Source organism: Podarcis tiliguerta, assembly GCF_965153285.1.
Source record: "Podarcis tiliguerta genome assembly, chromosome: 3".
Classification (NCBI taxonomy): Eukaryota; Metazoa; Chordata; class Lepidosauria; order Squamata; family Lacertidae; genus Podarcis; species Podarcis tiliguerta.
In genome coordinates, this window is record NC_139536.1 from 83,352,745 (window position 1) to 83,365,157 (window position 12,413).

Consider the following 12,413-nt stretch of genomic DNA (forward strand, 5'->3'; position numbering starts at 1 on the left):
GGTGCATCAGTTCAGAACTGTTCTGGGTGACATATGAGTGACATATCTATTTACTTTAACAGATCTCTTCTAAACTATGACTCAAGCTTTTCGTTTGGGTCTATGCTAGAGCGAAAGTTGAGAGTCAGAAAATCAGTTCTTGAACATTTGCAAAATTAATCTGGAATTGCTGCATGTAAATATCAGCCTTTATCAAATTTTGGGCTCGCACAAAGGTTGCTTTCACACTATTCCTTTTTAAGAGCCATTCTTTGATAGCTCCTTTTACACAGAATCTAGAAGATATATATTATATTTCAGGATGTGAGCCATAGTTTTTATTTTATCCCCTTCCATTGCTATTGCTGGGACGTCAGATCTCACTCTTGCAGTGTAAATTGTTCATAAAATGACCCCAGTGCTATTCTGGCACTGTAGGTTTTCCATGGGGGTGTGTTGAAACAGCATGATAGTGGAGTGGTGTGAGTCAATTGTGAACTAGGCCCTCTGAGTCTGATTGTACAAGGCCCGGTTCTCAAAGCTTTTGCTTTACTATTTTGAGCAGGAAGAATCAAAGGAACCAAGCCTCTGTATTATCAGCAGTTCATGCGAGGCACCACTGTGGTGTAGTGGTTAGAGTGTTGGACTAGGACCTGGGAGACCAGGGTTCAAATCTTGGGTCAGTTACTCACTTTCAGCCTAAACGATCTCAACGATGTTGCTGTGAGGAGAATATGGGAGGAGGAGAACTATGTGTATCACCTTGCGGTCGTTGGGAGTAAAGGTTGGATATAAATTCAATAAAGATATAATAAGTGTGGCAGGCAAGAAAGGTGCTCCTCCTCCACCTTACTGTTTCAGCACCCCCTGGCTTGCATATATGGAAGTTCTATTTTCATTGTAATATCTCATTAACAGAACACATCTTGAAAATGCTGTTGATTTAATGAAAAATACTTCCAAGTAAGTGTGTGTGCTTGAGCACAACCTTAATTAACATAGTGCAGTTTTGCTCGGGGGTTTGTTTACGCCACATTTCTTGAGAGAATGAACTGTTCCTTCTCCCTGAGGATGTTTGTGTTTGATACATTTCTGAAAAGACAGAGAGGCGAAGATCTGCTTCCTTTGTGTGTGTGTCTTTGCATTTTCCCACATCATTAGAAGACAGAGTTGAGCTTAATTCGGAGGTGGCTTGCAAAGATCTCCACCTTCTCCCAGACTCTCCCGCCCTTCATCTGTGAATCGAGACACCTGGGAAGCTGCAGCTCCCTTTCAAAGTAATTTCCTTTAAATGAGAACAGTTGTCTGGGCGTATTCTTTCAAAGCACAACCCAGTTCAAAAGGATGCAAAATGATTTTGTCAGGAAAACCAAACACTTTGAACTGAAGGAGTGCACTCCAAGAGATTTCCTTTGAAGCCAAGGAAGTTGAACCAACTTCAGTCTGTCAAGACAGGAAATGGCTGGATGAGAGTAGGTTTGTGAAAGCAAACTAACACACACCACAGTTGTGATGGCATGGCAGAAGGAAAAAGATCTTAAGTGCATTGTGGCTTAAGAATAATATGGTATACTACTACCAAAATATAGACACATTTGGATATAAAACTGCAAAATGCCTGCATGCTGTCGTCATCATTGCATGACTTGATCCCAGGTTTGGCGAAATGTGTGTGACGAGCATTGCTCTTGGTGTGACTTCTTTTTGACCTGTGGGACCAGGCTTCAATACAAAAGGAAAATGTAAGCCCCATTCACTTTGCAATTAAGCTGAGATGTGTATATATTTAAGAAAGCCAATGTGAATGGGCAGAGGATAGTGTATATTGACAGGTGACAGCTACATGAATAGGAGTAGGCGTGGGCTGCAAGGACGGGGGAAACCAAACAGGTAATGCACATTGGGTGAAGGCATCTCTACCCCTCCTCTGGTGTGTACAACAGTGTGCAAATTAGCTTGCTGCCTCTTAAACTGCTAAAGTATACATAATCTTAAAGTCAGGTAAAAGAGTTCATATGAAATTTAATGGAGAAAAGACAGGGCAGTCTGTAACTACTATATGGGGTGGTGGGAAAGGAAACACGCAGATCATATTCTGTTGAAACTGAACACAGAATATGTAACAGAAACTGACTATAGCTCCATCTTATTCCTGACAAGGTACGATCAGCAAGATGCACAACTGGGACCTAAAAAAACAAGTTCATCTACTGAGGCTCTGCCAAAGCTATCTTTTAAGACTGACAGTGATGGTACTACTCAAATCAAATAATCCAGAAGGCTTTAAGATTTAGAGATGAGTAGCTGGAAAGATTCATGTAGGAGAGGGCTATCAAAGGCTACCAGCCATGATGGCTATGCTCTGCCTCCACAGTTGAAGACAGCAAAGCTTCTGAACACCAGTTATTGGAAACCACAGGAGGGGAGAGTGCTCTTGTGCTCAGGTCCTGCTTGCAGGTGTCTGGCAGGAGAACAGGATGCTGGACTAGGTGGGCCATTGGCCATAGGCAACAGGCGCTTTCTCTAGTTTAGATACTAGATGGCATTCTGAGTGGCATCAGGAGTTTCAGGTTATTGTTCTAGTCTTCTTTAATAGAGACAGCAATGTTTTGTCTAGCTTCCTGACTGGCATGCCCCCGAGAAGATGACACAACCCAAGCACTACTGAAGTACGATCCAATGTTAGTCATACTTTTTAAAAAATGTGTTTTTAATAGTTTTAAAAAAGTTTTATTTGTATTATTGATGTATTTGGCTCCTTTGGAAGGCAGGGTGAAATATAAATAGAGTAAATAATAGAGCAGACTCACTTAAATCAAAATGTTCTAGTAACTTGTCTATTGATTTCACATGGTCTGCTCTGAGTATGACTAACATTGGCTCCCCCCTTTGCATATATCAGCTGTAAAACTCATAGAAATGCTATTTTACACCTTGCACTGGAGCACCACATGAGCTTTTGCAGAAGAATAAGAATTGTCATAGGACCTACTTATTATAGGACTGAGCAAACTCTTCCACCAGTGATTGCAGAACAGCACTAATGCCTATTTTCCTTTTGCCAATGGTTCTTTGGATTCAACCCAGTGATTTCCCAGAAAAGGATGGATATTAGTTTCAAATGACTCATATAAGTGTTCCTTTCCTTCAGCATGTGAGTACAGTTACAGCAATGGGCCTATATGTTCTGCAATAGTTGCAATTCTGCAAGGTCCATTTGATGCTAGCAGTAAAAATACAAGATCAAAGAGGAGCCTCTAACAACCCACCAAATTTCTGTTGGAAAGTAATATTTGATCGCTGCATCATTATCAGTGTTCTGCCTGTTGGAGTGAAAAAATATTCTGAGGATAAACTACACCCAGAAAAGTCAGAAGTTGATCAGAGTCCCCACTGGAAATGGGAACTAGAAGGACTATTTGTATTATGGTAGTTTGGTAAGTAATTTCCTAGTTAAACAATTCCCTTAATTACCTTGGCAATCTTTCCTCTCTTTTATTATGCATCCAACAATCTTTGGTATTGCATTTTTAGATTTTAAAATTGATGAGCAGAGGCCACAAATCACACAAGTGCCCTTTACTGACATGACTAATTAATTACATGGAAGTAATGATAAAATGGCAATGTAAATTATGCAGAAAGCTATCATGATAGCAGAGGTTATGATTAGACTGAACATTGGGGAACACATCTTCCTGTCATCTGCTCAATGGCATGTTCAGTGGTAGCTTCTGCTTAATGGAAGGGAATTCCTTTCTGTTTCTGATACTTGTACTGGAGAGGGACAATTCCATAAATATGACAGACCAATCTATAGCCACATAGATTATATGATGACACGGCTTTGACAGCCACTATGGTGTAGTGGTTGGAGAGTTGGATTAAGACTTGGTGACCAGGGTTCAAGTCCCCATGTAGCCATGAAACTTATTATGTGAACTTGGGCTAGTCACCATTCTTTCAGCCTTACCTACTCTCAGCGTTGTTCTGGAGGAAAGGTGGGATATATGTGTAAAAATAAACAATTCTTATTGCAATGAAGTGATATGGGCCAAATTCTCAGGTAGCCATCCAACTGAGTTTTCTGAGTGGTTTTCAATATGCAAATGACACCCAGCTCTATTTCTTTGTTACAAGTCAATCAGGTGTGGTGATGCAAGCCCTGCACTGGCCAGGTTTATAGTTTTGCGGTTTAACTTTAGAGCTCTGAACAGCTTGGGACCTGCTTATCTGAAGGAATGCCTTCAACCATATAGACTTGCCCAGCTATTAAGATCTTGCAACGAGTCCCTTCTAGTTGTGCCACAACCTGCCAAAGTACATTTAGTGGAAACCAGGGGGAAGTCTATTCCATTGTAACATTCAGTGTGTGAAACCTTTTCTCTTTGCACACTCTTGAAAAAGGCAGGTATTAACTATCTTGACATTTGGCTACCTCATGAAAGTTCATTTATTCACTCAGGCTTTTGTGGGCTATTGACACAGCAGTCCTTGAGATTATCTGGCTCTTGCTTATTACTGTTTGCATTTTGCTAGTGTGTTTGCGTATTGTGATGCCCTGTTACTTTACCTTGCTTTGATATATGGTGGTACCTTGGTTCTCAAATGCCTTAGTATTCAAACAACTTGGAACCCAAACACTGCAAACACGGAAGTAAGTGTTCCAGTTTGTGAATTTTTTTCAGAAGCCGAACATGCTCCATTTTGAGTGCCACACTTCCAATTTGAGTGTTACACTTAAGTCTGTCTGTTTTTGCTATTTATTTTGTGTTTTTTGTTTTTGTGACTCTGTGGAACCCAGTTCAGCTACTGATTGATTGTGTGACTGCAGTACATTGTTTATTGCTTTCATTGTATGGATTAATGGTCTCCTCATAAAATTCATGTTAAATTGCTGTTTTAGGGGTTGTTTTTAAAAGTCTGGAACAGATTAATCCATTTTGCATTACTTTCTATGGGAAAGTGCGCCTTGGTTTGGGAACGCTTTGGTTTTGGAATGGACTTCTGGAACAGATTAAGTTTGAGAACCAAGGTACCACTGTATTGTTTCCTTAAGCTGTTGTATCCAAATATTTTAGATTAATAAATCTAAACATAAATTTTGCATGTATCACAGATTTTCCAGTGTGAAAGTAGATCCCAAAACCTGCCATTTAATTCCAGTGTGAGAAGAATTTGGCAGTAAACCTTTTTTCCATAAAATAGAAAGAACCACCCGTCCCTCTTGATATTTTATACATTTGAAAGTAGTAGTAATAATAATAATTGAAAATGACAAGGATGCCAAAAACATATGTAGTTAAGAAGCCGACTTATAGGCAATCCAGCTTTTTCTCCCAAGGAACATCCAACATCACTCTCCCCTCCTGGTCTGTCACAAAGGTCTTGTCTTGTGGCACATCTACTCCCCCTAATGCCATACCCTGAGTCTTAGTGCTTGCCCAAACCTTTTAACACAAAATCTCTACCCATCCAACATCACGGCCCTTCTCTCATAAAAGAGATATAAACAACTTCAGGATTCCAGTCAGCACAGCCCATTATGACGCATTAAAACCAAGGAAGTGGCTAACTACACATTTTGCTAAAATGGGTAAGTTGGAGTCCTGATGGTGACTAAGAAAAGCGGTTTTGAATGTGTTTTTTTGAGAAGCAGGGGAGGGATAAAGCAGTGCCATAACCCTTCCAACATCCATTTTTCTGCATTACAAATCACTTCAGAGCAGAGGCTTGAAATACATGTGTGCCCTTCAAATGCATTTTTAAAACCCTTCCTTTTTGGAGTAGAGAAACAGCAGGCAGGGAAAGAGTTCTGTCTCCAGAGAGCCTCCAGTTCATCTCTCAACTTCTACCTTGTCTGTTTATAGTTGCTAAGCTGGCAAAGGTCTGGAGAACACACAGCACTCAACCATCCCATTATGTTTTTAAGATAAAAAGCAATAGTTAAACCCAGGAAAACTGTTCCAAAGTTCCTGCTCACCCCTGCAAAAGCAGCTGAAAAATGTACCTTGGTTACATTGGGGGAACAGGAAGAAGAGTTTTATTCAATAGGTTGGGGCTTCAGCGCTGGATAGTTTTGTACCTCTGAACTAAGTACATTTTCTGAGAGCCATCATATAGGCATACTTCCCAACTCGGACCTAGAACCACTCTTCCCAAGCCTGGTGCTGCCTTCTACTTCTCTTCCTTCCAAAGTCCTACTTGGTCAAAGCTCTCTTGTGGCTTGGGAACACCCGCTGTCCCTGCCTTTGGATCTACCCTATCACTGAGGATCATACATGCCCTACCTTCCTTTGCATGTCTAAGCAGACACGAGGCTAGCTAGTCCTGCTCATTTTCAGTATTGTGACATAAGCACAGCACAGACATGGTGATATATGGCTGGTGAAAATGCACCCCAGGGTATGGTTTGAAGGCAAGTGAGGCAACTACCTTGCTAAGGATGTCTGGGTCTGGTCTGGATGGGAGCCTGCCTGGGAACCTCATGTATACCACACTTTCTTCCATGATGGAAGAAAGGTGGAATATAAATGTTAAGAAAACAAACAAATGGAATATTCATTGCACCCCGAATCACACCATTCAATCAGTAAGCAAAAGTCCCCTATACACAAATACACATATAACAGTATGGAAGCCACTGCCTCATGGTGCAAGCTGATGTCACTGCTCTCTAGAGAATCAAATCATAAGAGCAAGAGGGGGCTCCTGGAGGAGACCAAAGGCTCATCATTCCAGTATTCTCTTTCTCACACAGGTCAGGGTGGTCCACAACAGGACATGAGTGCAATAGCCCCTCACCCAAGTTGGTAACTGGTAACTGAGAAACACAGTGCCTCTGAACTGGCGGATAGCATACCGTCATTATAACTTGTAGCCACTGCCAAATTTATTATCCATGAATGTGTATAATCGGTAACCCATGTAGGTGTGCATGATCATGTCAGTCTTTCTCACTGAATTAGTGAATGATCAGTACTACTAATGCAGGCTTCCTCAACCTCAGCCCTCCTGTTATTTTTGGCCTACAACTTCCATGATCCCCAGCTAGCAGGACCAGTGGTCAGGGATGATGGGAATTGTAGTCTCAAAACAGCTGGAGGGCCGAGGTTGGGGAAGCCTGTACTAATGGAACTTTGATAGTCACCAATACTCCTCACTACTATAAGATTGTACCATGGGGAAGTAACTTCCATGCTGCTGCTGCTATTGCTGTGTATGTGAAGGGGGGTAAGAGACCCACAGCTACCTACATCCAACACACATAGAACAGCACGATGCATACACTTAAATTTTTATATGACTGACCTCCAGAGAACTCATTGATATGGTTGATCCGGTTTCACTTCTTGCTAGTCCTGTGCTATCATCCATCTCTGAAGCCATGAAATTCTTTACTGCTGTGCGAGGTTCAAAAGGCAAGTTCTGCATGTGTTCCTGGGTAGGGAGGTGTTGATCTAAATTCATACTGAACTGGTCCATTACATTGGGGTTCATACTAAACTCAGGATTAACTTTGTAGTGCAATAGCCTTTCATGAGGCAAGGTCTCCATGCCTAGATTCAATTTGCTGTCATCCTTTAGAGATGTCTGTGCATTCACTGAGCCTCTGGGCATGACTATATAGTCACTCTCCATCATTCGGTCCTGAGGGTGGACTATGTCCATATCTGCACCTCTCAGGTTGTCATCAGTACATAAATACACAGTCCGCCGCAGCTCTGTGTTGTCTTTTTTCAGACACTGATTGGCCAGCTCACTCATGCTCATGGGCATATGCATGCCTCCAGACTGCTGAATGATAACTTTAGAAATTATATTCCCAGGCAACGTCGAGTAGCTCATTCCTTCAGGGTTGGCAGGTTTCTCCTCTTCGTCATCGTTCAGTGAAATTCTAGAAAGGGTTCCTGTTATTGTAGCTGCTCTGCAGGGTCCAATATCCTTATGGAGAACTGTGAATGAGAGAGCAGGGCCACAAGTTTTCAAAAGGTCCTGCAGGTAGAGTTCTCACTCTGGTTGCAAATATGTCATCATCCCCATTTAATTTAGGGCAGGAGTGGCTGTTTTTTCTTGGCCTGGGGACTGCATTCACCCTACGCTAACCCTCATGGGCTGTGTACCAGTGGGGGACATGGCCCAAAGTGGGTGTAGCCACCCTGGACTCTTGCACACAGGCTCGCATGCACCCAGGGGACACCCACACAGGCACTCGGACCTCCTTTCTTAGCTGATCTGTGCAGTTCAGCTGAGGAAGAGGGTTATCACCCCTTCTCTGCTAACCAAATTAGTATTAATCTGATGGATGTGAAGGGGACAATTTACACCCCTGTCAGGGTGCTGGGTTCTGTTCACCCCATTGCTATATCTACTTGAATTCATTTTCTTTTTTGCCACTGCCAAAATCAGTGGTGTTTTGGGGGTCCAGAAAAATCAGGCCCTCGAACTGGGAGTTGGCCACCCCAAATTTAGAGCAAGCTTTGAGCAATGCAGTAACACCAGTAAATATAAAGGAGGAATATTGTCATTTGGGGATACATTGTGAGAAGAAGCGAAATCATTTCATTTCTCCCTTAAGATTTGTTTCTGTTTTGGATAACACAGGCCCTGATATTATAACACATGTCACACTATCCAGGTAATATACATCAAGACAGCCTTTTCAGTTAAGACAGATGTGATTGGCTTTCCACTTTCAATCAATATTGGCCTTGCAATATTGGCCTTGAAGCAAGGATACGTATGGAAGAGGCGAGGCCAATTCAAATCTCTTAACAATGCAGTACTTAACAGAAAATGAGAAAATACATTTTAGCAAATGTTAAAGTGGTCATTACATTATTTCTAAGCACACACTTCTTATTAAGACTCTCATTTTTTAATTTTTTATTAATTAATCCCTTATTTTTTCAAGGCAAAGTCCAGTCATGTCTGCCCTATCTTCTTCTGCAAGGCATCTTTTTCTTGTTCAGTTTCTAATCATGAATGCTCTGGAGAGCAGTACCACATTCCCCCTGTCATTAGGGAGCTGACCTGGATGCTCATGTGCTTAAAGTCCACACCTAAAAATCACAGGACCATTAAAGTACTAAGGAAGGATGATAAAGGCATTATGACAACTGTTTATATTCAGATGAGGCAATGCAGTTCTAAACAGACATCATGGTCCATAGCTAGCGTTAATGTACTGTTTCCAGTGTTACTCTAGGACATTTTACCATATCTAGTACTAGTCCTATGCAGAGTAGACCCATTGAAATTAATGCAAGGATTTAGTTAGGTCCATTAATTTCAATGGATCTACTCTTTGAGTAGGACTAGAATTGGAATGAACCCACTGACTGAAAAAAAATCTGTAGCCTGATGACTATTTGCTGGCACAGCAGAGCCCAGGATTAGAACCGAGGAATATCCCATTCCCGTTCTTAAGCGCTCTTAAACAACATTTTGTTTGCAGTTGCCAAAGCAAACTGCTGATCATGAACCCTTTTTTAGCCAGCACAATCAGAAAGAAACTCTGAACCATTTAAAATTCAGATTTTTTTTGAATTCATTGATGGCAATTTGCATTTAATTCAGAAGAACGATAAATGCACTTTAATCTGGTATAGTATTAATTGTATATTTAGAGAACATGTTTTTTGGGGAGGGGGGCCGATAGTAAGGTTGTGTATGCTTGTTTAATTGCTAGTCCTATTACCAGCAGCTTTTCAAAGGCTTCTTACATGATAGTCTGGCTGCATATAATTACCCCAACCCAGTGAATGCTTGCAGATGCAAGAGCTCTGGTGCATGCAGACTCAACAGCTTACAAGGAGCTGTTTCTCAAGCCTGTTGCACATAAGGATTAGACATTTATTAGCCTCTTCCTGTACCCTGACTTCTTTGGCCACACTCCTGAAGATTACTAGAGACTGAATTTTCAGAACGCTGTGCCTGCACTGTCATGCACATTTTGTCATATTCCTGGTGCATAGCAAAATACATTTCTGGCCATGGCATCAAATATTTATATCCTGTAAAGCAATTTCTACCTCCATATTGGTAAAATGGTCTTTTTGGTAGAAAAAGTCTTGTCTAAATGCATATCTGACACTTCAGTTACACTAACAAAGTGAATTTTTATCTGTTCTTCCTACATTCACATGGTGATCTGACAGCCTTACCTGATCGACAGGCAATGTCCACATCTTTTTCAAAATCTGTCTGTAACAAATAAAATAACAAATAAAAGTTTATTAAGACAAGCATTGCCACTCATCAACATCCGTGGCGCCATTCATATAACAAAAGCTACCATAAAGATATCAAAATTTTCAAAGTAGGGTGTTCAGGGTTTGGCATTTGAAAAACGGGGGGCCTGCAGTACTTAGCTAATTGCGAACCACTGCTCTAGAGGTTTAGGGAAACCCCTATAACAAATCTAGGGGCATGTTGGACAGGGGAGAGGGGGGAGAATGTTCTCTTGTGCAGACAAAAAATCCTTGCACAGATTGAATGATTGCCACACTGCTATGTTGGATCCTACACTTTCTGTGCTAGTGTGTACTCAAACTCAACAATGGGCTAACGTCACTTAATCATCATTTCTACAATGTAGCCCCTTGGACTGATGGCTCCATTTACATCAAGTGTAGGGATACATCAAGGAATATTTTAGTCCAAATTATAGAATTCAGAAGAAGGCATGCTGCTGTTGAGTATGCCACAGGAAAACTCTTACTTAAATATCTCCCTGTAATCCTGTATTTGCATAACCAAAAGAATCAGCTCTATAAAGCTTCCAAGCTTTCTGTTGAGGCAGGTGGCTTTGGTGAGTTTCCACATTAAAAAAACCACTTCCACCCTTAACACTGTACACATAAATATACAGCTGAACATTTCACAGCTACCGTTTTGTAACATTTTCAAGGGCATTAATTTGCTCTTTGCAAGAAGAGCCTTCCAGACTGCTCCAAGTGTTCTACTGCGCATTTGCTGTGTGTACATGCAGTGGGCTATTATGCAGAGCTTAGTTAAAGCAATTTCCCCAGTATTAGTGTGGAATTCTAAGGGAGCTGCTGGGATTCACTAAGTTCCTTTCTGCCATATGCCATTCAGATGACTATGCAGAAGACCATCTGTATACTCATTTCTTGTAGTCCCTTGCATCAATCACAGTGCAATTCCCAAATTCCACATCGAACTTCTGAGAAAGGCAGGATAGAAGGATAAGTGAATTCTGCCAAAGTCACTACCATTTCAAAAACGGTTATGGTATAGCATAATGGCCAGCAGTCTGAGCTAGCAATTTTACCTCTGGCACGAGCTTGCCTTAAGAAACCCACTCTCACCCCCTAGACTGCAATATGGGAAGTATAATATTGTTCTATAGACTCATATATCATATAATTTTAGAGTTGGAAGGTACCTTGGAGGTCACCTCTCTCAGTGCAGGAATCTTGCAATGACAGCATCCTTGACAGATGGCTCTACAGCCGCTGCTTAAACACCTCCGGTGGAGGAGAGGCAACCATCTCCCAAGGCAGCCTGTACCACTCTTAAAACAGCTCTTACCATTAGATAATTTTCCCTATCATCGAGCCAAAGTCTGCTCCCTTGCAATTTCTGCTCATTGGTTCTAGCCCTGTGTCTCTGAAGCAGCAGAGTCTGCTCCGTATTCTGTTGCGTCTTACCCTTCTTAGGTGCCTGTTGTAAGCATTACTGCGATAATGTACTCGAAGCACTTCTGAACATTTGAAATGCACTATGCAAATAGTTATGTTTTATTACTATTTTTAACCCTACATGACCCTAGCATTCTTTCTCAGAAATTATAATTCCATGCAGGGGAAGTGGCAACTAGTCTATATGAGTAAGAAAAGGTGTTCATAGTGTATGTATAAGTGTGTATTTTGTACTGTGTATTTGTGTGTGTGTGTGTGTGTGTGTTTATTCCCATTCCATCTTCATTGACATAGAAGCTAGAGTGTTGGACAAGGACCCCGGAGACCAGGGTTCAAATCCTTACTCGGCCATGAAGCTCACTGGGTGACGTTGGGTTAGTGACTCACTGTTAGCCTAACCTACCTCACAGGGTTGTTGTGAGGAGAACTATATACACCACACTGAGCTCCTTGGTGGCAAGGTCAGATATAAATGTAATAAATAAATATAAAATCAAAATGATAATCTGACAGATACAATAAACACTAGAACAATATAAAGCGAATATATATTGCAACTCCTCCTCCATGTACCAGTCAGTGACTAAATACATCAAAACCCCACATCACTAAAAGCATGGCTAAATAAATATTTTTTTTAGCTGATGCTGAAATCTAACCAATACCAGTGCCAGCTGGATTTCAAAAGAGAGAAGGCATTCTATTTACAAAATATAATCAAATAAATGGAATAATGAAGGCAAACTTATGCTTGTGGGACACCTTTAA

The 12,413-nt window shown here is 41.2% G+C and overlaps 1 protein-coding gene across 5 annotated transcripts in view; it reads right to left on the bottom strand.

Annotated features, from left to right (window-relative positions):
* Window positions 1-12,413, bottom strand: part of ADGRB3 (adhesion G protein-coupled receptor B3) — a 436,348-nt gene that overhangs the window by 16,839 nt on the left and 407,096 nt on the right. For all 5 annotated transcript variants that reach the window (XM_083431406.1, XM_083431407.1, XM_083431405.1 and 2 more), the window contains 2 exons: window positions 10,146-10,185; window positions 7,291-7,934 (listed from right to left, as the gene is read on the bottom strand). In XM_083431406.1, the coding sequence (XP_083287532.1) occupies window positions 7,291-7,934; window positions 10,146-10,185 (684 nt within the window). The remainder of the gene's footprint in view (window positions 1-7,290; window positions 7,935-10,145; window positions 10,186-12,413) is intronic.